We start from the raw sequence: 25,265 nt of genomic DNA, 5'->3' as shown, positions 1-25,265 counted from the left end.
ACATAGAGAATCCTAAAGATGCCACTAGAAAACTACTACAGCTAATCAATGAATTTGGTAAAGCTGCAGGATATAAAATTAATACACAAAAATCTCTTGCATTTCTATACACTAATGATGAAAAATCTGAAAGAGAAATTAAGGAAACACTCCCATTTACCATTCCAACGAAAAGAATAAAATACCTAGGAATAAACCTACCTAGGGAGAGAAAAGACATGTATGCAGAAAACTATAAGACACTGATGAAAGAAATTAAAGATGATACAAACAGATGGAGAGATATACCACGTTCTTGGATTGGAAGAATCAATAATGTGAAAATGACTACTACCCAAAGCAATCTACAGATTCCATGCAATCCCTATCAAATTACCAATGACATATTTTACAGAACCAGAACAAAAACATCTTAAAATTTGTATGGAAACAGAAAAGACCCGGAATAGTCAAAGCAGTCTTGAGGGAAAAAAATGGAGCTGGAGGAATGAGACTCCCTGGCTTCAGACTATACTACAAAGCTACAGTAATTAAGACAGTATGGTACTGGCACAAAACCAGAAATATAGATCAATGGAACAGGAAAGAAAGCCCAGAGATAAACCCACGCACCTATGGTCAACTAATCTATGACAAAGGAGGCAAGGATATACAATGGAGAAAAGAGACAGTCTCTTCAATAAGTGGTGCTGGGAAAACTGGACAGCTACATGTAAAAGAATGAAATTAGAATACTCCCTGACACCATACACAAAAAAACACTCAAAATGGAGTCGAGACCTAAATGTAAGACTGGACACTATAAAACTCTTAGAGGAAAACATAGGAAAAACCCTCTTTGACATAAATCCCAGCAAGATATTTTTTGATCCACCTCCTGGAGTAATGGAAATGACAACAAAAATAAACATATGGGACTTAATGAAACTTAAAGGCTTTTGCACAACAAAGGAAACTACAAACAAGACGAAAGGACCACCCTCAGAAAGAAAAGAAAAAAGAAAGGAAGGGAAAGGAAGGGATAGGAAAGGAAAGGAAAGGGGGAGAGACCTTCAAGATGGAGGAGTGAGACGTGGAGATCACCTTCCTCTCCACAAATACATCAGGAATACATCTATATGTGGAACAACTCCTACAGAACACCTACTGAACGCTGGCAGACAATCTCAGACTTCCCAAAAGGCAAGAAACTCCCCCACGTACCTGGGTACAGCAAAAGAAAAAAGGAAAAACAGAGACAAAAGAATAGGGACGGGACCTGCACCAGTGGGAGGGAGCCGTGAAGGAGGAAAAGTTTCCACACACTAGGAAGGACCTTCACTGGCAAGACAGGTAGTGGGGGGGGGTAAGATCGGAGCCACAGAGGACAGCGCAGCCACAGGGGTGCAGAGGGCAAAGCAGAGAGATTCCCGCACGGAACATGGGTGCTGACCAGCACTCATCAGCCCGAGAGGCTTGTCTGCTCACCCGCCAGGGAGAGGACTGGGGTTGGCTGTGTGAACACAGCCTGAAGGGCGCTAGTGTGCCACAGCTAGCCGGGAGGGAGTCAAGGAAAAAGTCTGGACCTGCCTAAGAGGCAAGAGACCATTGTTTCAGGGTGTGCGAGGAGAGGGGATTCAGAGCACTGCCTAAACGAGCTCCAGAAACGGGCGCGAGCTGCGGCTATCAGTGCGGACCCCAGAGACGGGCATGAGACGCTAAGGCTGCTGCTGCCGCCACCAAGAAGCCTGTGTGCAAGCACAGGTCACTATCCACACCTCCCCTCCCCGGAGCCTGTGCAGCCCGCCTCTGCCAGGGTCCCGGGATGCAGGGACAAATTCCCCGGGAGAACACACGGCGCACCTCAGGCTGGTGCAACGTCACGCTGGCCTCTGCCGCCGCAGGCTCGCCCCGCATTCCATACACCTCCCTCCCCACGGCCTAAGTGAGCCAGAGCCCCCGAAGCAGCTGCTACTTTAACGCTATCCTGTCTGGGCGGGAACAGATGCCCTCAGGTGACCTACATGCAGAGGCGGGTCAAATCCAAAGCTGAACCCCAGGAGCTGTGTGAACAGAGAAGAGAAAGGGAAATCTCTCCCAGCAGCCTCAGGAGCAGGGGATTAAATCTCCACAGTCAACCTGATGTACCCCGCATCTGTGGAATACCTGAATAGACAACGAATCACCCCAAAATTGAGGCAGTGGACTCTGGGAGCAACTGTAGACTTGGGGTTTGCTTTCTGCATATAATTCGTTTCTGGTTTTATGTTTATCTTAGTTTAGTATTTAGAGCTTATTATCATTCGATTTATTTACTGATTTGGTTGCTCTCTTCCTTCTTTTTAACATATAGATATATATATATTCTTTTCCTTTTTCTCTTTTTGTGAGTATGTATGTGCATGCTTCTTTGTGTGATTTTGTCTGTATAGCTTAGCTTTTACCATTTCTCCTAGCGTTCTGTCTGTCCATTTTTGTTTATTTTTAATATAATTTTTAGCGCTTGTTATCATTGGTGGATTTGCTTTTCTGTTTGGTTACTCCCTCTTTCTTTTTTTAAAATTAAGTTTTAGTTTTTTAATTTTCAATAATTTTTTAAATACCTTTCATTCAATTATTTTTTCCTCCCCTCCCCTCCCCTCCCTTCCTTCCTTTTCTATTTTTTTCCCTTTTCTCCTGAGCCATGTGGCTGGCAGGGTCTTGGTGCTCCGGCGGTGTGTCAGGCCTGTGCCTCTGAGGTGGGAGAGCTGAGTTCAAGACACTGGTCCACCAGAGACCCCTCAGCTGCATGTAATATCAAACAGCAAAAGCTCTCCCAGAGACCTCAACACTGAGACCCAGCTCCACTCAACAACCAGCAAGCTACAGTGCTGGACACCCTATGCCAAACAACTAGCAAGACAGGAACACAACCCCACCCATTAGCAGAGAGGCTGCCTCAAATATAATAAGGTCACAGACACCCCAAAACACACCACCAGACGTGGTCCTGCCCACCATAAAGACAATATCCAGCCTCATCCACCAAAACACAGGCACTAGTCCCCTCCACCAGGAAGCCTACACACCCACTGAACCAACCTTAGCCACTGGGGGCAGACACCAAAAACAGCGGGAACTATGAGCCTGCAGCCTGCGAAAAGGAGACCCCAAACACAGTAAGATAAGCAAAATGAGAAGACAGAAAAACACACAGCAGATGAAGGAGCAAGATAAAAACCCACCAGACCTAACAAATGAAGAGGAAATAGGCAGTCTACCTGAAAAAGAATTCAGAGTAATGATAGTAAAGATGATCCACAATCTTGGAAATAGAATGGAGAAAACTCAAGAAACGTTTAACAAGGACCTACCAGAACTAAAGAGCAAGCAAACAATGATGGACAACACAATAAATGAAATTAAAAATTCTCTAGAAGGAATCAATAGCAGAATAACTGAGGCAGAAGAATGGATAAGTGACCTGGAAGATAAAATAGTGGAAATAACTATTGCAGAGCAGAATAAAGAAAAAAGAATGAAAAGAATTGAGGACAGTCTCAGAAACCTCTGGGACAACATTAAATGCACCAACATTCGAATTATAGGGGTCGCAGAAGAGGAAGAGAAAAAGAAAGGGACTGAGAAAATATTTGAAGAGAGTATAGTTGAAAACTTCCCTAATTCAGGAAAGGAAATAGTTAATCAAGTCCAGGAAGCGCAGAGAGTCCCATACAGGATAAATCCAAGCAGAAACACGCCAAGACACATATTAATCAAACTATCAAAAATTAAATACAAAGAAAAAATATTAAAAGCAGCAAGGGAAAAACAACAAATAACATACAAGGGAATCCCCATTATGTTGACAGCTGATCTTTCAGCAGAAACTCTACGAGCCAGAAGGGAGTGGCAGGACATATTTAAAGTGATGAAAGGGAAAAACCTACAACCAAGATTACTCTACCCAGCAAGGATCTCATTCAGAGTTGACGCAGAAATTAAATACTTTACAGACAAACAAAAGCTAAGAGAATTCAGCACCACCAAACCAGCTTTACAACAAATGCTAAAGGAACTTCTCTAGGCAGGAAACACAAGAGAAGGAAAAGACCTACAATAACAAACCTAAAACAATTAAGAAAATGGTAACAGGAACATGCATATCGATAATTACCTTAAATGTAAATTGATTAAATGCTCCAACCAAAAGACACAGACTGGCTGAATGGATACAAAAAGGAGACCCATGAGATGCTAAGGCTGCTGCTGTAGCCACCAAGAAGCCTGTGTAGCTATCAATGGAACAGGATAGAATAGAACAGGATAGAAAGCCCAGAGATAAACCCATGCACATATGGTCACCTTATTTTTGATAAAGGAGGCAAGAATACACAATGGAGAAAAGACAGCCTCTTCAATAAATGGTGCTGTGAAAACTGGACAGCTACATGTAGAAGAATGAAATTAGAACACTTCCTAACACCATACACAAAAATAAACTCAATATGGATTAAAGTCCTAAATGTAAGGCCAGACACGATAAAACTCTTAGAAAACATATAGGCTGAACACTATTACATAAAAAACAGCAAGATCCTTTTTGACCCACCTCCTACAGAAATGGAAATAAAAACAAAAATTAACAAATAGGACCTAATGAAACTTAAAAGCTTTTGCACAGCAAAGGAAACCATAAACAAGACCAAAAGACAACCCTTAGAATGGGAGAAAATATTTGCAAATGAAGCAACTGGCAAAGGATTAATCTCCAAACTTTACAAGCAGCTCATGCAGCTCAATACCAGAAAAACAAACAACCCAATCCAAAAATGGGCAGAAGACCTTAACAGACATTTCTCCAAAGAAGATATACATATAGTCAACAAACAATACATATAGCCAACAAACACATTAAAGAATGCTCAACATCACTAATTATTAGAGAAATGCAAATCAAAACTACAGTGAGGTATCACCTCACACTGGTCAGAATGGCCATCATGAAAAAATCTACAAACAATAAATGCTGGAGAGGGTGTGGAGAAAAGGGAACCCTCTTACACCGTTGGTGGAAATGTAAATTGATACAGCCACTATGGAGAACAGTTTGGAGGTTCCTTAAAAAACTAAAAATAGAACTACCGTATGACCCAGCAATCCCACTACTGGGCATATACCCTGAGAAAACCATAATTCAAAAAGAGTTATGTACCACAACATTCACTGGAGCTCTATTTACAACAGCCAGGACATGGAAGCAACCTAAGTGTCCACTGACAGATGAATGGATAAATAAGATGTGGCACATATATACAATGGAATATTACTCAGTCATAAAAAGAAATGAAACTGAGTTATTTGTAGTGAGGTGGATGGACCTAGAGTCTGTCATACAGAGTGAAGTAAGGCAGAAAGAGAAAAACAAATACCGTATGCTAACACATATATATGGAATCTAAAAAAAAAAAAGAAAAGAAAAATGGTTATGAAGAACCAAGGGGCAGGACAGGAATAAAGATGCAGATGTAGAGAATGGACCTGAGGACATGGGGAGGGGGAAGGGTAAGCTGGGACGAAGTGAGAGAGTGTCATGGACATATATACACTACCAAATGTCAAACAGATAGCTAGTGGGAAGCAGCCGCATAGCACAGGGAGATCAACTCAGTGATTTGTGACCACCTAGAGGGGTGGGATAGGGAGGGTGGGAGGGAGATGCAAGAGGGAAGAGATATGGGGATATACGTATAAGTGATTCACTGTTATAAAGCAGAAACTAACCATTGTAAAGCAATTATATTGCAGTAAAGATGTTAAAAATATATATACATAAATGCAAAAATAATAAATACTCAAAATTCACAAAATAAATAAATAAAAGAAACAAAAAAGGAAGGGGAAGGAAAGGCGAAAGGAACGAAGGAAGAAAAGGAGGGAGGGAGGGAGGAGGAAAGAAAAGAACACATAGATACAGAGAACAGATCAGATTGGTGGTGCCAGAGGTGGAGGATGGAGGTGGCTAAAATGGGTGAAAGAGGTCGAAAGGTACAAACTTCCAGCTATAAAATAAGTAAGTCCTGGAGAGATCTTAAAATTCTCAAAAATGTATAAGTATGTGTGGTGATATACGTGAAGTAGACTTATTGTGGTGATAGTTTCGCAATGTATACAAACACTGAATCATTATGTTGTATACCTGAAACTAATATTATGTCAATTATATCTCAATAAAAAAGGAAATACAAGTAAAATGATGCTACAGAAACAGATAAATATATACCAAATCATAAGTTAAAAACGGTAACACAAAATTGTATTTATATCAATTTAAACTACAACATACACATGGATTAACGATAAGAGAAATTCCACAAATATTACTTCATTTTTGAGCTTAGGATTATGGGAATTCAAGATTTTTAATTAGTGTTTAAAGTTTACTCAGAAGATATTTTAAGGTTGACTTAATATAAAATAGCAACACTGAATAATTAGATAAGTGTGTAATCAAATAAAGCCATGGATATCACAGGATATTGTCACAGAAAGAAAACAACTGTATATCAGAGGTATATATAACTTGGTTGTTAGTTTCCTCAAAACTGGTGTTATAAAGCACTGCTGAGAAGCCTACCCAGAAACTACAAAATAAATACACACACACAAATCATAAATTACCTGCCATAGGAGGGACAACGCCAGAAAAACGCACTGTTGCATGTTCTCCATTAACTTCGACTCTCCGACCAATGACATCTGATGTCAAAGTGTCATTCATCATAACATTGCCAGAATCCAAAATATGAGGAGATCTAGGAAGAAAACACAACATTGACAAGGACGTAGTAAAACTCTTAAAAAAATATTTTTTTTAACTTTACGTAGCTATTCATGAGGTCAACGCTTCTACCCAATTCAGTCTTCACATTTTGGTGAAGGGAAGAACCTAAAGGTTTAGGTACCAGACTCTCAGAATTTGACTTTACTTTACTCTCTAACTATATTTTGATAATTTAATCCTTTTTTAAGAAAGCTCGCTTAACTCCAGTTAGCTCACATCACATGACTGTGTATTCTATCATTTACTGAAGGGGGTGGGAAGGGAAGGAGAATAGAAGAGAGGGGGATAAAGGTTACAGAGAAAAGGGAAAGGAAACAGGCAGCATGGGCATGGTTCTCTCTCCAGGAAGGAGAAACACAAATCCACAGATGCAGGAAGGAACGCGTACAATGAAAAATTCAGGGAATTCCCTTGCGATCCAGTGGTTAGGACTCTGCACTTCCACTGCCAAGAGTGCAGGTTTGATCCCTGGTCGGGGAGCTAAGATTCCACAAGCTGCATGGTGCAGCAAAAAAAGAAAATTTCAGAACCCTAAAAACAAGGAGCCTAAGAGAAAAGTATCATCTATCTAGGAATGATCACTAGGTCCAACTCCCACTTCAACAAGTTGGTTTCTTCAACAGATGAAAAAGAGCAAGATGGAAGGAAAACAAAGAGATTAAAAGAAACTTAAGAGAAATGTAAGCCAACTGCAATGTACAGACTTCATTTAGAACCTAAATTCTTAAAAACTGTAAATAACTTTCAAAATAAATTATGAGAAAACTGAAAATTTGAATGCTGACTAAATAGTTGATGATATTCAAGAATAATTGCTTCCCATAAGGCAAAGACAAAATCCATTTATTTTGGGAAAAAAAGGGAAAGCATAATGGTTAAATTTTTAGCTGTGGTAATGGTATAGTGGTTACTTTTTTTTTTTTTTTTTTTTGCAATACGCGGACCTCTCACTGCTGTGGCCTCTCCCGTTGCGGAGCACAGGCTCCAGACACGCAGGCTCAGCGGCCATAGCTCACGGGCCTAGCCGCTCCGCGGCATGTGGGATCTTCCTGGACTGGGGCATGAACCCGTGTCCCCTGCATCAGCAGGCGGACTCTCAAACACTGCGCCACCAGGGAAGCCCAAGGTTAGGACTTTTTGTAAGACTTTATATTTCACAGAAATACACATTAAATTATTTACAGATTTTCCTGTATTTTAGACGTATCACACCAGTGGCAGTATAGACAATACACTGAAAGGAAGTTAAAAGCAGAGTGGCCAGTTAGGGAAATATTGCTGTAATTTGGGTGAAAACAATGACCGCTTGAGCCAAGGCACTCGCCTCCATCCATTCATTCAACACATACTAAGCACTGACCACATGCTGGCTAATGCATGGACCTCACACCGCACACAGTAAACCCTACATGTGTGATTCCTGCCTCAGAAGCTTACAGTCCAGTGGCAGTTAGACTTGAGAGAAGGGTATGGATTTTAGAGAAAGTTAAGAGCTAGAACGGGGTCTGGAGATTAAATGGATAGAAATGGTAAAATTGAAGACTAGGAAGACAAGATTTTGTCTAGGGTTTATGGTGGTGCCAGACACCAACATGAGGAATACAATAGGAAGTCTAGGCTTGGGAGGGAAGAGAGTTTGTTTGAGGTGCCTACAGCATGTCATGATGGACTTAGGACTCTAGTTCAAAAGACACGTTTTCACTAGAAGTGTGTTTTTGGGAGTCATCAGCACAATTTATAACTGATAACCATGAGACTGAAAGTGTATTAGGTGCAAAGAAAAGAGGGTGGAAAGAAAAAGAGAGTCACTGACAGAACCCTGGGGAAATATAATATTTAAAAGAAAAAGGGAAGAAACCCCTAAGAAAAAGTCAGAGGAAAACCTGGTTTTCTTTTATCCTTTCTGGCTTTTACTCCTCTGGCTCAGCAAGTGGTACTGGGAAAGCTGGACAGCCCCATGTAATAAATCAATGAAGTTAGAACACACCCTCTCACCATACACAAAAATAAACTCAAAATGGCTTAAAGACTTAAGACATGACACCATAAAACTCCTAGAAGAGATCATAGGCAAAACACTATCTGACATAAATTGTACCAATGTTTTAAGTCAGTCTCCCAATGCAACAGAAATAAAAGCAAAAATAAACAAATGGGATCTAATCAAACTTAGAAGTTTTTGCACAGCAAAGGAAACCATAAACAAAATGAAGACAACCTACAGAATGGGAGAAAATATTTGTAAATGATGCGACTGACAAGGGCTTAATTTCCAAAATATACAAACAGCTCCTACAGCTCAACAACAAAAAAACAAACAACCCAATCGAGAAAATGGGCAGAAGACATAAAGAGACATTTCTCCAAAGAAGAAATACAGATGGCCAATAAGCACATGAAAAGATGCTCAAAGTTGCTAATTATTAGAGAAATGCAAATCAAAACTACAATGTACTATTTAACATGGGTCAGAATGGCCATCATTAAAAAGTCTACAAATGACAAATGCTGGAGAGGGTGTGGAGAAAAAGGAACCCTCCTACACTGTTGGTGGGAATGTAAGTTGGTACAGTCACTGTGGAAAACAGTATGGAGGTTCCTCAGAAAACTAAAAATAGAATTATCATATGATCCAGCAACCCCACTCCTAGGCATATATCCAGACAAAACTATAATTCAAAAAGACATATGCACCCCTATGTTCATAGCAGCACTATTCACAATAGCCAAGACATGGAAACAACCTAAATGTCCATCAACAGAGGAATGGATAAAGAAGATGTGGTACGTATATACAATGGAATACTACTCAGCCATAAAAAAGAACGAAATAATATCATCTGCAGCAACATGGATGCAACTAGGGATTATCATACTAAGTGAAGTCAGAAAGAGAAAGACAAATACCATATGACATCACCTATATGTGGAATCTAAAATATGACACAAATGAACCTATCTATGAAACAGAATCAGGGACACAGAGAACAGACTGGTGGCTGCCAAGGTGAAGGGAGTTGAGGGAGGGACGGAGTGGGAGGCTGGGGTTAGCAGATTTAAGGTTTTATATATAGGATGGATAAACAACAAGGTCCTACTTGTATAGTACAGAGAACTATATTCAATATACTATTATAAACTATATAGAAAAGAATATTTAAAAAAATGTATATATATGTATAACTGAATCACTTTGCTGTACAGAAGAAATTAGCACAACATTGTAAATCAGCTATGCTTCAATCAAAAAAAATACTGATTGGGACTTCCCTGGTGGTCCAGTGGTTAAGAATCTGCCTTCCAATGCAAGGGATGCAGGTTTGATCTCTGGTCAGGGAACTAAGATCCGACATGCCACAGGGCAACTAAGCCCGTGCACTCTAGTTCCTGCGCACCACAACTATAGAGCCCACGCGCTCTAGAGCCCGTGCCCCACAATGAAGAGCCTGTGCACCGCAACTAAGACCTGATGCAGCCAAATAAATAAATATTTTTTAAATATTGCTTTAAAAAATAAATACAGGCAAACCTCTGAGATGCTGTGTGTTTGGTTCTAGAACACCAAAATAAGGTGAATATCGCAATTAAAAAAGGAGGCGGGGGGCTGAATTTTGACGGTTTAAATACCGGAGGACAAAACCACCACCACCAACAAAAAGAAACAAACAAACAAACAAACAAAGATAAACATGGGAGGACAGGGCAGTCAGGAAGGGGCCAACATCTAGATCTAAACTTGCCTGGTAGTTGAAAAGCAAAAGGGAAATCAGCCCAGAACCTCAAATTGGTGGGAAAAGTCAAAACAGTTCAGACAAGTTGATGATAAAGTCAATAGGAAGGTGAGGCAGGTGTGAGGAAGCCATGTTTTAGTAAGCTTAGACACATGTGGAGTCAGCAGCTAAGAGGTCTGGTCAGTAGGTAGGGCCCTAATCACAAGCCTGTGGTCAGAGGCGAAGTTCTAGCCCTTGAGGAGAAAAACTGGTAAGATCACTGTAGAGCACCATTCCTACAAGAAGTTAGTATCAACAGTAGGCCGAATCTTGGTTCCATGAACCAGAGTGCATGGGGGTTAATCAAACCCAGAAACTCACAAACAGGCCCCACAGTCAGTGTGAAGCTCTGGGCCAGGGCTCGGCCTAAGGGGACCACCTTGCAGATCAGGCTCACAGCGAGAATATCTTGGCGAGAAGAACGGGTCAGTGGTCAACTGGTGATTAGGAAACCAAGTGGCATAAATGGCAGAAGTGAGGAAAGAAGACATTAGGAAGTCGTTCTCATTTTCATTTAACATACATAAGTAATTCATGAATTATAAAGTTCCTTCACCTGCTCGATCCTATTTGATCTCTAGTAACTATTATTTTTTTTTAATAAATTTATTTTCTTTGGCTGTCTTGGGTCTTTGTTGCTGCTTGCAGGCTTTCTCTAGTTGTGGCGAGCGGGGTCTACTCTTCAGTGCAGTGCTCGTGCTTCTCATTGCGGAAGCTTCTCTTGTTGCGGAGCACGGGCTCTAGGGCACGTGGGCTTCAGTAGTTGTGGCTTGCAGGCTCTAGAGCACAGCCTCAGTAGTTGCGGCACATGGGCTTAGTTGCTCCACAGCATGTGAGATCTTCTCGGACCAGGGCTCGAACCCATGTCCCCTGTATTGGCAGGCGAATTCTTAACCACTGCGCCACCAGGGAAGCCCAGTAACAATTCTTTTCATTCTCATCTCTATGTCGTGCCCACAGGACCTGAGATCATTAGGTAGAAGGTATCTAAGGTCAGTAATTAATTGGCTCTGCATCATGTTTTTGTTTTGTTGGGGTTTTTTTGGCCCTGCTGCACGGCTTGTGATTTTAGTTCCCCAAACAGGGACTGAACCTGGGCCCTTGGCAGTGAAAGCATGGAGTCCTAACCACTGGACTGCCAGGGAAGGCCCTGTATCATGTGTTTTTGATGATCCTGTCTAGTCTCTTAACCCTTCTAATAATTGTTTCTTGATACTGTGATCTTCTGTGAGGGTCCAGAAACGATCCTTGTCTTGGTGACCTATGCCTTGGTTCTCTCTCCCTCTGGCCAGTCACCCAATAAGTCCCTATATTCTTTGTTTTTTGTTTTGTTTTGTTTTGTTTTTTTGCGGTACGCAGGCCTCTCTCACGGGCCCAGCCGCTCCGCGGCATGTGGGATCTTCCCGGACCAGGGCATGAACCCACGTCCCCTGCATCGGCAGGCGGACTCTCAACCACTGCGCCACCAGGGAAGCCCCCTATATTCTTTGGTTAGACCCACTTGATGCCAGTTACTGGTCCACCCTGGACCTCCATGGCCTGTTGCTAACATCGCCACTTCGATCACCCCTAACCCAAGCCCTCCCTCTCAGTTAGTGTCTAGTCAAACTGTCCTGAAGTCAGGTGCTCACTTAGTTATGAGTGGCATGTCACTGTTCCTTGGTTAGGTGCATCCAGGTGCCAAGTGAGCCTTGGTTAAGCCTTTTATTTAAATATATTGGGTTGGCCAAAAAGTGCCTTCAGTTTTTAAGTAAAAGTAAAAGACAATTCTCATTTTCACCAAGAACTTTATTGAACAACGTATTCACCCTTTTTGTTCCACTACGTTCTGCCATTTTCCAGGCAACTTCATAATTCCATCTTCCCAAAGCTTTTTATCTTTTTGAGAAAAGAACTGTTCCAGGTGCCTTTTACAGTCTTCCAGGGAATTGAAATTTTTTCCATTAACATAATTTTGTAAAGACCTAAATAAATGCAAATCCAAAGGTACAATGACTGGTGAATATGGCGGATGAATCAGAACTTCCCAGCCAAGCTGGAACAGTTTTTGCCTGGTCATCAAAGAAACATGCAGTCTTATGTTATCCTGATGGAAGATGATGCCTTCTCTGTTGACTAATTCTAGATGGTTTTCGTCCAGTGCTGCTTCCAGTTGGTCTAACTGGGAGCAGTACTTGTTGGAATTAATCGCTTGGTTTTCTGGAAAGAGCTCATAATAGAGGACTCCCTTCCAATCCCAGCATATACACAACGTCATCTTCTTTGGATGAAGGCCAGTCTTTGGTGTGGTTGGTGGTGGTCAATTTCAATTGCCCCATGATCTCTTCCATTCCACGTTGTTGTACAGTATCCACTTTTCATAGCCTGTCATTATCTGTTTTAAAAGTGGAACGTTTTCGTAACATTTAAGTAGAGAATCGCATGCAGAAATACGGTCAAGGTTTTTTTCGCTTAACTTACGTGGAGCCCAAACATCAAAGAGATTAATGTAACCAAGCTGGTGCAAATGATCTTCAGTGCTTGATTTGGTTTATTTTGAGTATGTCGGCTGTCTCCCGCATGGTATAATGTTGATTGTTCTCAATTAATGTCTTGATTTGATTGCTATCAACTTCAACTGGTCTACCTGACCGTGGAGCATCGTGCAACCAGAAATCTCCAGCACAAAACTTCGCAAATCACTTTTAACAAATTCAATCAGTCACAGCACCTTCTCCATACACTGCACAAATCTTTTTGTGTGTTTCGGTTGCATTTTTACCTTTCTTGAAATAATAAACCATAATATGCCGAAAATGTTGCTTTTTTCCTTCCATCTTCAATATTAAAATGGACAAACACAAAAATTCACCAATATTTATGTCTTTTTTTAAATGCACACTGATATGACAGCTGTCACATACAATCTAACAAAATTGTTTCGAATGAAGTTAAAAACAACTAAGTGCTACTAGAGCAATCATACCAAAAAAAACCAAACAAACTTTTTGGCCAACCCAATACATGTTCACTAATTAATGAAGACAGCCCATTTAATTTTCAAGTGACTCTGCTTACTGAATAACAGTTCTTTAAAAAGAGAAGAAATATACCACCCTACCTATCATTTCCACCTACTGATTTTGGTACTGCCCTCTGCAGCTATAGAGAATCAAACTATTCCCTTTTCCAGCTGACATTTAAATATTTGAAGGCCACGGGCTTCCCTGGTGGCGCAGTGGTTGAGAGTCCGCCTGCCGATGGGGGGGACGTGGGTTCGTGCCCCAGTCTGGGAGGATCCTGCGTGCCGCGGAGCAGCTGGGCCCGTGGGCCATGGCTGCTGAGCCTGCGTGTCGGGAGCCTGTGCTCCGCGACGGGAGAGGCCGCAGCGGTGGGAGGCCCGCATACTGCAAAAAATATATATATATTTGAAGGCCACTATTATGTTATTATTTCTCCTCTCTCCTCTTCCTGTCCCCACCTCCTAAACCCTTTCCCAGGGTAAACATTCCCAGCTCCACCCTCATGTGAATTCCAAGTTCTCCTCCATAATTCATTTACTGATTCTTTTCTTAAAATACAATACCTAAAACTGAAAACCACGTTCCAAATGTGACTTGACCTATGTGTGGGTTCAGTGGTCTGAACATCACACATCTAATAATGTAGCCTAATATTACATTTCACTTTTCCCCCTTTTCATGGGAAAGGCTGTTGCTTGCTATTAAGATTACAATGAAATAAACTCTGTAGCCATTTCTGAGTTACTATCACTTTCTGATCATAAAATTAAAATGTTGGGCTTCCCTGGTGGCGCAGTGGTTGAGAGTCCGCCTGCCGATGCAGGGGACACGGGTTTGAGCCCCGGTCCAGGAGGATCCCACATGCCACGGAGCGGCTGGGCCCATGAGCCATGGCCGCTCAGCCTGCGCGTCCGGGGCCTGCGCTCCACAGCAGGAGGGGCCACAGCAGTGAGAGGCCCGCGTACCGCAAAAAAACAACAACAACAAAAAAAATTAAAATGTTTAAATTTCACTATAATTACATTACCCTAAAAAAGTTTTCAAAAGTTTTAAATGCCCTTTCAAATCTCATTAACATGTAAATAGAATTTTATTACAATAGAGATATATAATTTCTGTTCTACTTCTTTTAACATTCTGTAAACATTTTTCTATACAGCCACAGAATCACATTAATCACTTGAATCTTGACATGTAGATACCACAATTGAATCTTTTCTCTATTGTTATGTTTTCATTGTTTACTATCCCAAAGAAAACAGCTGAAAACATCTTTCATTTTTAAATTATTATGTCTTTGAAGTATTTCCTTAGGAGAAATTCTTGAGACAATTATTCCAATAAATATGTTTAAGAGTCTAGAAAGCCATGACCAAATTGTCCATCAAAAAAAAGTTAATTACTGACACTGACACCAAGACAAAATCTACTTGTTTAATTCTTTCTACAAAGTCCTAGGAATTCTCATCAAGAGCTTTCAAATCAGGTCTTCTATATCCTGTACTTGTATATCTAATGTTTGAGGTAGAAGTTAATACATTATATTATTATAAATTTAGGACTTTACATTTATATACATTAAACATTCGATAATCCAACATATTATCTCTCCCAGCTGTGTGCTGTGCAATTTTTGTAAAAACAAAGACAAAAAAAGAATATAAGACACTGACTGAAGACCCACGGGTAAAACTTTTCAGTTACAAGCCTATCCAGCTCACATTCAAGAATGTCATGAACTTTGTGAAATGTTTCGCTGAAATCAAAATACAGTCAGCCAGGAGATATACTCTTGTCAATCAAACAGAGGAGGAATGGGCTAAGATAAGGAATACTTTCACTTATTAGCTTATACACCTCTGAGTTGTAGGAATGTTTTCGGAACAAGTGATTTTTGTTTTTTTCTATTAATGAGGAGGAAAAGAAGGATGATTTTGAAAAGAGGGAGGAATAATGCACTGTTCTCATCGAATTCCCCTGGCTTGCCCGCTGGTCACTTAGTAGCCATCTGGTTATCAAATCAACTGTCGAGGTATTGCAGTGCCTGTGTTCAAGTGACCCTTATTTTACTTAAATAAGGTCCTAAAGCACATGAGTAATGATGCTGGCAATTCAGATATGCCAAAGAGAAGCCATAAAGTGCTTCCTTTACGTGAAGAGGTGAAAGTTCTCCACTTAATAAGGAAAGAAAATAAAATCATATGCTGAGGTTGCTAAGATCTACAGTAAGAAAAAAACCTATCCGTGAAACTGTGAAGAAAGAAATAGAAATTCACACTAGTTTTGCTGTCATACCTCAAACTGCAAAAGTTATGGCCACGTGCGTAATTGGAAAAGGGACTGAATTTGTACAGTATGATACTTTAAGACAAAAACCACATTCACATAACTTTTATTACTTTTATATGATTATAATTGTTCTATTTTATTATTAGTTATTGTTAATCTCTTACTGTGCCTAATTTATAAGTTATAATTTATAAAGTTTAGGAAAAAAACAGAGAATAATTAGGGTTTGGTACTATCTGCAGTTTCAGGGATCCACCGGGGGTCTTGGAACATAACCCCCAAACATAAGGAAGACTATTTTTCTCTTTTTTATGTTTAAAAATGTTTAGGATTTAAAGTTAAAACAGATATACTACTAAAAGATGAAAAAAAGAAAAGAAAGAGGGGGCTTCCCTGGTGGCACAGTGGTTGGGAATCCACCTGCCAATGCAGGGGACACGGGTTCCAGCCCTGGTCTGGGAGGGTCCAACGTGCTGTGGAGCAACTAGGCCCATGCACCACAGCTGCTGAGCCTGCGCTCTAGAGCCCACTTGCTGCGACTGCTGAGGCCCGCGCGCCTAGAGCCTGTGCTCTGCAACAGGAGAGGCCACCGTGGGGAAGGGTGGCCTCTGCTCCCCGCAGCTGGAGGGGGCCTGTGCGCAGCAACGAAGACCCAATGCAGCCAAAAATAAATAAATAAAATATATAAATTTATTTAAAAAAAAAAAGAAGGAAGGAAGGGAAGGAAAAAAGGAAAGAAAAGAAAGAAATCTATTACTATACCCAAGGAGTAGGCCTTCTTACACTACTTTTTAGTCTAAATCAATCCTAAAGGCTTTTTTCTTGTCTTCACGTTTTTTCACAAGTTGATTTTGAGGTTCCACCTTACTGATATTTTCTTAAGAGGTTTGTTCAAGGGTCTAAAAGTCATTGGTTTGGGACTGTTTTTCCATTTTTAGTAATCCCCTTTGCATTTTTCTATGCATATCTTTTTCACCTAATTTTTGAATGGATGATACTTAAAAGTACAAAAAGGAACACACTGAAAGTCTCCCTTCCACTCCAGCCAGTCATTCTCCCTTCCCACTGACAACAGCTTTATTTGTATCTTATAGATACTTCCATACATATTTTATGCATATACAAGCAAATACATTCTTTTCTTTCTTTACACAAACGACGGCATACTATATATGTGATTCTACTCCTTATACCTGCATTCAATAATACATGCTAGAAATTTATCCACAGCCATGTCAGGAGCTTTTAAATATTTTATGGCTGCATAGGACTTGTATAGACATAACAATTTATATAACTAGTCCTCAAACTGATTGACATTTAGGTTACTCCCAAGTTTTTTCAACTGCAAAAAATACTGCAAGGATTAATCCTGCACATTTATCTTTTACACTTGTGCAAAAATATCTGTAGTAAACATTCTCAAAATGGGCATTGCTAAGTCAAAGGGTACATGCATTTCTAATTTTGATGAGTAATGACAAACGCCCCTTTCTAGTGGCTGAACCAATTTACAATTCCATTAGCTGTGTATAAGCCCCCGTATCATCACAACCTTTCCCTTCACAGAATATTAACACACTTTTATTTACCTGTCAGTCTGATAAGTGAAATACGTATTTTATTTGCATTTCCTTTTATGAGGGAAGCTAAGCATCTATTCATTTTGATCTCCTTTTCTGTGAACTGCCTGTTCAGAATCTTTTGTCCATTTCCTATTGGTTTATTGATTTTTTTCTTAATTTGTTTTTAAAATCTAAACTGTCTATTTCCTGTATGGTCTTAATGATGAGATACTACATACTTCCTCAAATAAAATAATCTGAAAAGAATTGAAAGGAGGGACTCTAGCAGACATTTGCACACCCACGTTCACAGCAGGATTATTCGTAACAGCCAAAAGGTGGGAACAACTCAAATGTCCGTTGATGGATGAATGGATAAACCAAATGCAGTATATACACACAATGGATCATTCAGCCTTAAAAATGAAGGGAATTCTGCCTCATGATATGTGAATGAATCTCAAAAATATTATGCTAAGTGAAATAAGCCAGTCACAAAAGGACAAATATTGGGGAATTCCCTGGTGGCCCAGTGGTTAGGACTCCACGCTTTCAATGCCAAGGGCCCAGGTTCAATCCCCAGTCGGGGAACTAAGATCCCACAAGCCACCTGGCATGGCTCAAAAAAAGAAAAGGACAAATATTGTATGATTCCACTTAAAAGAGGGACCTAGAATAGTCAACTTCAGAGAGAAAGCAGAATGGTGGCTGCCAGTGGCTGCAGCGAGGGGGAAATAAGGAGTTGTTTAATGGTTTTGCAATTTTCAGTTTTGCAAAATTAAGAGAGCTCTGGAGACAGATGGTGCTGATGGTTGACCAATAATATGAATGTACTTAACACTACTAAACTGTACATTTAAAAATGGTTAAGATGGTATATTTTGGACTTCCCTGGTAGCGCAGTGGATAAGACTCCGCACTCCCAATGCAGGGGGCCCAGGTTCAATCTCTGGTCAGGGAACTAGATCCCACATGCATGCCACAACTAAGACCCAGAGCAACCAAAACAAAAAACAAACCAAAAAAAAGATGGTTTTATATTATCTGTATTTTACTACAATTTAAAAAATAATTTGAAATTTAATTCCCCAAATTTTAGGTTTCATATAACTTCGATTCAGCTTTAACTGGGACACTAAATCTTAAAAGTATGGTAATTCTCCATTTTTCAAAATATACTTTCCTGATACCCAAGGAAGCAGTTTGATTATATTCAACATTTTAATTGTTTAGGGAGACTCTCAAAAATACTAGAGTTTCGGGATTCCCTGGTGGCGCAGTGGTTAAGAATCCACCTGCCAATGCAGGGGACCGGGTTTGAGCCCTGGGCCAGGAAGATCCCACATGCTGCGGAGCAACTAAGCCTGTGCACGACAACTACTGAGCCTGTGCTCTAGATCCTGGGAGCCACAACTACTGAGCCCCTGTGCCACAACTACTGAAGCCCGCATGCCTAGAGCCTGTGCTCTGAAACAAAAGACGCCACCACAATGAGAAACATGTGACTGCAACGAAGAGTAGCCTCCACTCGCCGCAACTAGAGAAAGCCCGCGTGCAGCAACGAAGACCCAACACAGCCAAAAATAAATAAATTAATTTAAAAAAAATAGTAGTTTCTTTTCCCACAACATTTCAGGATCTTCTACTTCACCTGTTTCTTCCTCCTTGTTAATGAGATTTCAAACCAAAGTAATCTTTTCTCTCATTTTGTTTCTTCCAAGGAATTTAAATGGTCAGGAAAAAAAAAATCAGATCTTGTCCCTAGAAAGGAATGGGCCTCTAGCAGAACTTAAGATAGTTGAAATCTTCGATCACAACTCTTATTTTTGTGCCACTTTTTTGTTTGTTTTAATATTTGTTTATTAGCACAGTAACAAATGCACACTTAAGTAGTCGACGACACAGAACCAATCCAGTGAGCAACTCCTATTCCACGCCTTACAGTTAACAGCTTAAGGTATTTTACTACAGGTTTTCACAAGTCCTGATTCAAACCTCTATCTTTTCACAATAAAGCAGGTTTGCATATAAAATAAAATACATTAATACTCATTTCCTATATGGTGTCTTATAGCCACGTGTCCATTTTAATATATGAGATGAGAGTCTCTAAAAGCGGTTAAGTAGTGGGACTTCCCTGGCGGTCCGGTGGTTAATACTCTGCACTTCCACTGCAGGGGGCACAGGTTCGACCCCTGGTCAGGGAACTAAGATCCCACATGCCGCACAGAGCTGGCCAAAAAAAAGCTGTTAAATATCAATATTCCCTTCCAAGAAGGGAAAACTAGTTCCAATTTTTTAAAATAACTGTGTAGTCTTAGAAAGACTTTACGTAAAAGGTCATGTGGGTAACCTATACAAAATTAAGCTGTTTTAAATTTACAGACAAGAAACTGAACCCAAATGTCTATCTTCTCTGTACTGCATTTCAGCTAATATTGCAGAACTAATGATAGTTTTAATAGTTGTTATTACCAATTCTATCTGCTGTAGCAAGATACCTTAAATTACAACAAAATCTTAGGAAATAACACTGAATAATATGTTATAGAAATACTCTACTCTTTACCAACTCCCACCCTCCCCCACCCCTTCAAAATCATAAGCAGCTCTGTGACAGACAAATAACGTAGAGTTGTGAAAACCGGGACTTCCCTCATGGTCCAGTGGGTAAGACTCTATACTCCCAATGCAGGGGACCCCAGTTCAAGCCCTGGTCAGGGAACTACATCCTGCATGCATGCCACAACTAAAAAGTTCGCATGCCACAACTATGAAGTCTGCATGCTGCAACTAAAAGATCCTGCATGTCACAACTAAGAGTCCACATGCTGCAACTAAAGATCCTGCATGCCGCAACAAAGATCCTAAGTGCCGCAAGTAAGACCCAGCACAGCCTAAATAAATAAATAAATATTTTTTTAAAAAAGAGTTGTGAAAACCCAATTTATGTAGTGTATCTCTTGGCCCACTGTCTGGCCATTCTGTCATGTTCTGCTCTGTTGGTCATATACTGAGAGGCAATGCTTCCCACCAAGGGGTCGGCAGGATTACAGTCTGTAAGAAGTGAGCAGATAGAAACGACTTCAGAAACAGCTAGTGCTGGACTCCAATTATCTTTCAATATGTCCAAGCAAATAACTCCTTGGCTGTTAATATTACAGTTCTGTGCCACTTTTGTAATCTGCACTAGGGGAGCAACAACCTTATTCTCCTTCTTACCAAATGATCTATAGCATGATCCATAGATCTCTTCTACTTTTTTCTCCTTTTGTCATTCATGTTTTCCACTCTAATGCCAAAACTCTTGGCTCCCAACAAGTATATGTATATTCCTGATAACCACTATCATTCTCACAAATCTTACACTGGATTGTTTTGAACAAAGACATATATTTCCATTCAAATAATGAGCCTATCCCAGCAAATTTTAGTGATATTCACAGTACTGCATATATCTTCCTAGGAAGGATCACTGAAATCACAAGTTCAGTTACTGTGCTTTTGCCACAATATCTCTTCCTAAATAAAAATTTGGGGCTATTTCTTCCAGGGCTTTCATTATCTATCACACTCTCTCTTCCCAACAGCATCTAATTCAATGTTTCATGGGCAACTTTTTCCCTCTCCATAAAATGTTAGCATCCATTCTTCTCAATCAAGTTTTCTTCATTCTTATTGAAAACTATTTTTCCCAGTGCCTCTGAGAGGCAGAATGAAGTTGATCATTATCTGAGAAGACAAGAAAGGAGAAGAGAGGTCAGGATCTGAGTTACTATACATGTTTATTAGGAATAAAATGTGGGAGGGAATATATCTCAGTGGTTAAGCCATGACCATCAGAAATTCAGATTGGAGGGGGGTCAAGGTTAATTATCTGGCTTCAGTGGATTCAAGAAAGCACAGATGACTCTCCCCCAAAGTGGGGAGAGCACAATAACAGACAGTCCAGGTGGATGATTCTCAGAAACCCTAAGCCTGTCTCCAGGAAGGCTGGTCAAAGAAACATAATACAAGTCATGAGACAGGGGATCAGAGGCAACTAATAAGAGCAAAGTGGGACCAGGAAGTTGGAGTGCTAGGCTGATTACCCATACAGAGCCTAAGCAAGGTGTTCTTTACCTGAGGTCCATAGACTCTCAAGGTATCTCCAAACTGAAGATTTTTCACTAACTTCTAACTGAAATTTAGCATTTCCTAAATTATAAAAATAAGAAAAAAAAATCAGGTGGATTAGCAGCACCGGTGATCAGAATTATTTATGTAACACTACAGCCATTACAGATATCTCAAAATAAATGTTACATTCATCACCACTTCAAAATTACAATATTTATTAGACCTGCCACTAGACTGTTAACATATTAATAAAGAAACACACACCATTTAAAAAAAAAAAAAAAAAGGGACTTCCCTGGTAGTCCAATGGTTAAGACTCCGTGCTTCCACTGCAGGGGCATGGGTTCAATCCCTGCTTGGGGAACTAAGATCCTGCATGCCATGCAGTGTGGCCAGGAAAAAAAAAAAGAGAAAAGAAAAAGAAACACACATATTATTATATTACAATTTTAAAAGTATTTTGTTAACTTTATTCCATGTAAATGATTTCATTTGAAATCCTGTTTTTCTGTATTTGAAAACATTCTAAGGAGTTCACAGGCTTCATTAGACTGCTAAGAGGTCTCTATTCTAAATAAAGAATCAATTAAGAAAATTGGAGGACATGAGAGGAATTTAGTGGTGAGTCTCCAGCATCAATAACAAAGCATATGATTGAAAATAAATTACAGCACTGTACAAAGTACTTTCATTTTCCTTATCTTAACTGCACAATATTTATTCAAAATTTTAATAATTTCTCAAATATAACTGTGGGGTATTTTTAAGGGTAAGATTATTTTCTTTTCATAAATTTATTTACTTTATTTCTGGCTGCATTTGGTCTTCGTTGCTGTGCGTGGGCTTTCTCTAGTTGCAGCGCGTGGGCTTTCTCTAGTTGCAGCGAGCGGGGGCTACTCTTCGTTGCGGTGCACGGGCTTCTCATTGCAGTGGCTTCTCTTGTTGTGGAGCACGGGCTCTAGGTGCGCAGGCTTCAGTAGTCGTGGCTCATGGGCTCTAGTGCGCAGGCTCAGTAGTTGTGGCGCACGGGCTTTGCTGCTCCGTGGCATGTAGGATCTTCCAGGACCAGGGCTTGAACCCATGGACCCTGTATTGTCAGGCAGATTCTTAACCACTGTGCCACCAGCAAAGCCCCTACTGTGTTATTTTTTAAGAGTGGAAGAATCTTAACTTGGGAAAGGCAAGTAAACAAAGAGCAAGAGTTGCCCCTATGCTGCCAAAATGGTTCTATTTTCTGCGCCTTTCAGCCCAGCATCATCCCCTTTTGGGAAGTGCACTTTCTCTGTCTAGTGGGCTACCATTCCCCCACTACAGGAGTAGACACATGACCCAGGATGGCCAGTGTGATGACCCTTCAACCCCGTTTCCTTACATACAGCAAGTGGTCCATGTGTGGAGATCCTAACCCAAACAGAGCCAATCTTTCAGGAAATGACAATGAAAAAAATTAATAAACAGAAACCTCAGTTAAATACTCAGGAGACCAGAAAGGGGGAGCTCTCATGCCCTGCAACCCTAGCAGAGCCCAAAAGGAGGAAAGACTCCTTTTCCTGAAAGTCCACAGCCAAGGGAAAACCATGGACATTTTGTTTACTTAGCCCTCCCAACTTCCTTTTCTCTCTAGAAAAGCCTTCTCCTTCCCTTGCCATGTGGAGACTTGCATGTGGCCCAACATGGCTGTAAACCTGAACTGCAATTCTCTGCTGATCCCAAATAAACCCATCTTTGCTGGAGAGATAACTGGCAGTCCACTTGTTTTAGGTCAACAACATGGACCCTTGAAGAGAGGTCTTTCTCTTTCCCAAAATCTTAAAACAAAAGGACTACTTAAACCTAGAATAGCTGAGGAACACCTCTGCCACTATGTGTGTTTTTTATTTTCAGAAAAAACTTGTCAAGGCCAAATAGAAAAGCAGAGTTAACCCAGCTATGCCTAAAGCCTTTCATTAGCCCAATTAATTGAACCATGAAATTCCTGCTTTTGTTTACATCAGTTTGACCTGGGATTCTTTCTCCTGCAACTGAAAGAATTCTGAAAAATAAGTAAGAATTTAGGTCATTTTTGTTCCTATTTAATGTTATATGGACATTATATGCAGCCAGTGGTCTGGAGAGAAATTCTACCTCTCCAGCTACATGCTAGCTATGGGAGACTGGACAACTTAACCTGTGTCTACATTTCCCCATCTGTAAAATGTAGATAATATTAAGACCACAGGGCTGTTGTAGGAATTAAATGAGTTACTATTCATAGAATTGTTCAACATATAGTAAATATGTTAGTCATTTAAGATCACAACTCCCCATTTTTTATGTTGTTTTATTGTGGTAAAAATCACATAACATAAAACATACTACTTTAACCATATTTAACTGTACATTTCAGTGGCACTAGGTACATTCACACTGTTGTGCAACTCTCATCATCGTCCACCTCCCGAATTCTTCACCTTCCCAACTGAAACTCTATCCCCATTAAACACTAACCCCCATTTCCCCTCCCCACCCCCGGCCTCTGGCATCTACCAATGCACTTTCTGAGTCTATGAATTTGACTATTCTAGGTACCTTGTATAAGTGGTCAGATTCTATATTTAAATAAAGGAAAAAATTCCACAAATCAAAAGAAATACAAGTTCAAAATAACAGTAGCTGAGGCTGAAAACAAGATGGCGGGGTAAATGAATCTGAACCCACCTCGTCTCATGAAAACACCAAAATGACAACTAACTGCTGAACAACCACTGACAAAAAAAGACTTGAACCTAACAAACAAGATACTCTACACCCAAATACAAAGAAGAAGCCACAATGAGACAGTAGGAGGGGCACTTTCAAAATATAATCAAAATCCCATCCTGCTGGGTGGGCGACCCACAGACTGGAAAATAATATATCACAGAGGTTCTCCTACAGGAGTGAGAGTTCTGAACCCCATGTCAGGCTCTCTAGCCTGGGGGTCGGGCATCAAGAGGAGGAGACCCCAGAGCATTTTGCTTTGAAGGCTAGAGGGGCTTTAGTGCAGGAGCTCCACAGGACTGGGGAAAACAGACTCCACTCTTGTAAGGCACATACAAGTTTTCACATGCACTGGGACCCAGGGCAAAGCAGTGACTCCAGAGAAGCTTAGGCCAGACCTGCCTCTGGGTCTTGCAGGGTCTCCTGGGGAGGCGAGGGCACTGTGGGGGCAAGGGCACTGGCCACTGATGCCCAGGGAATACTCACCAGCCAGCATGAGCTCTCCCAGAGGCTGCCGTTTTCGCCCTGAGACCTGGCCCCACCCATAAGTCTGCAGGCTCCATTGCTGGGACACCTCAGGACAAACAACCAACAATGTGGGAACACAGCCCCACACATCAGCACACAGGCTGCCTAAAGGTGACCTGAGCCAACAGCCACCTATCAACACACTACTTGAGACGGCCCTACCCACCGCAGGGTCAAGACCCAGCTCCACCCACCACTGGGCAAGCACAAGTCCCTCCCACCAGGAAGCCTGCACAAGTCCCTGGACCAACTTCACCCACAAGGAGGCAGACACCAGAACCAAGAAGAATTATGATCCTGAAGCCTGAGGAACAGAGACAACAAACACAGAAAGGCAGACAAAATGAGAGAGCAGAGAAATACGTTCCAGACGAAGGAACAAGATAAAACCCCAGAAGAACAACTAAGTGAAGAGGAGAAAGGCAACCTACATGAAAAAGAATTCAGAGTA

General features: G+C 40.8%; 1 protein-coding gene across 5 annotated transcripts in view; it reads right to left on the bottom strand.

Annotated features, from left to right (window-relative positions):
- TBCE (tubulin folding cofactor E) overlaps nt 1-25,265 on the bottom strand; it is a 109,900-nt gene that overhangs the window by 69,782 nt on the left and 14,853 nt on the right. For 4 of the 5 annotated variants that reach the window (XR_016388026.1, XR_016388025.1, XM_022553145.3 and 1 more), the window contains exons 1-2: nt 21,551-21,804; nt 6,640-6,773 (exon numbers count right to left, since the gene is read on the bottom strand). Coding sequence is in view for 3 of the 5 variants with exons in the window: in XM_022553145.3 (XP_022408853.1) it covers nt 6,640-6,773; nt 21,551-21,561 (145 nt within the window). In the remaining 2 variants the exon portion in view is untranslated. Of the gene's footprint in view, nt 1-6,639; nt 6,774-21,550; nt 21,805-25,265 lie in introns of those variants that run through there. The other variant, XM_022553147.2, reaches the window with a different exon arrangement.

Source organism: Delphinapterus leucas, chromosome 16 (genome assembly GCF_059928025.1).
Source record: "Delphinapterus leucas isolate spDelLeu-1000000601 "Yukka" chromosome 16, BTC_Dleu_Yukka2, whole genome shotgun sequence".
NCBI lineage: Eukaryota > Metazoa > Chordata > Mammalia > Artiodactyla > Monodontidae > Delphinapterus > Delphinapterus leucas.
This window is presented reverse-complemented; position numbering and strand designations above follow the sequence as displayed.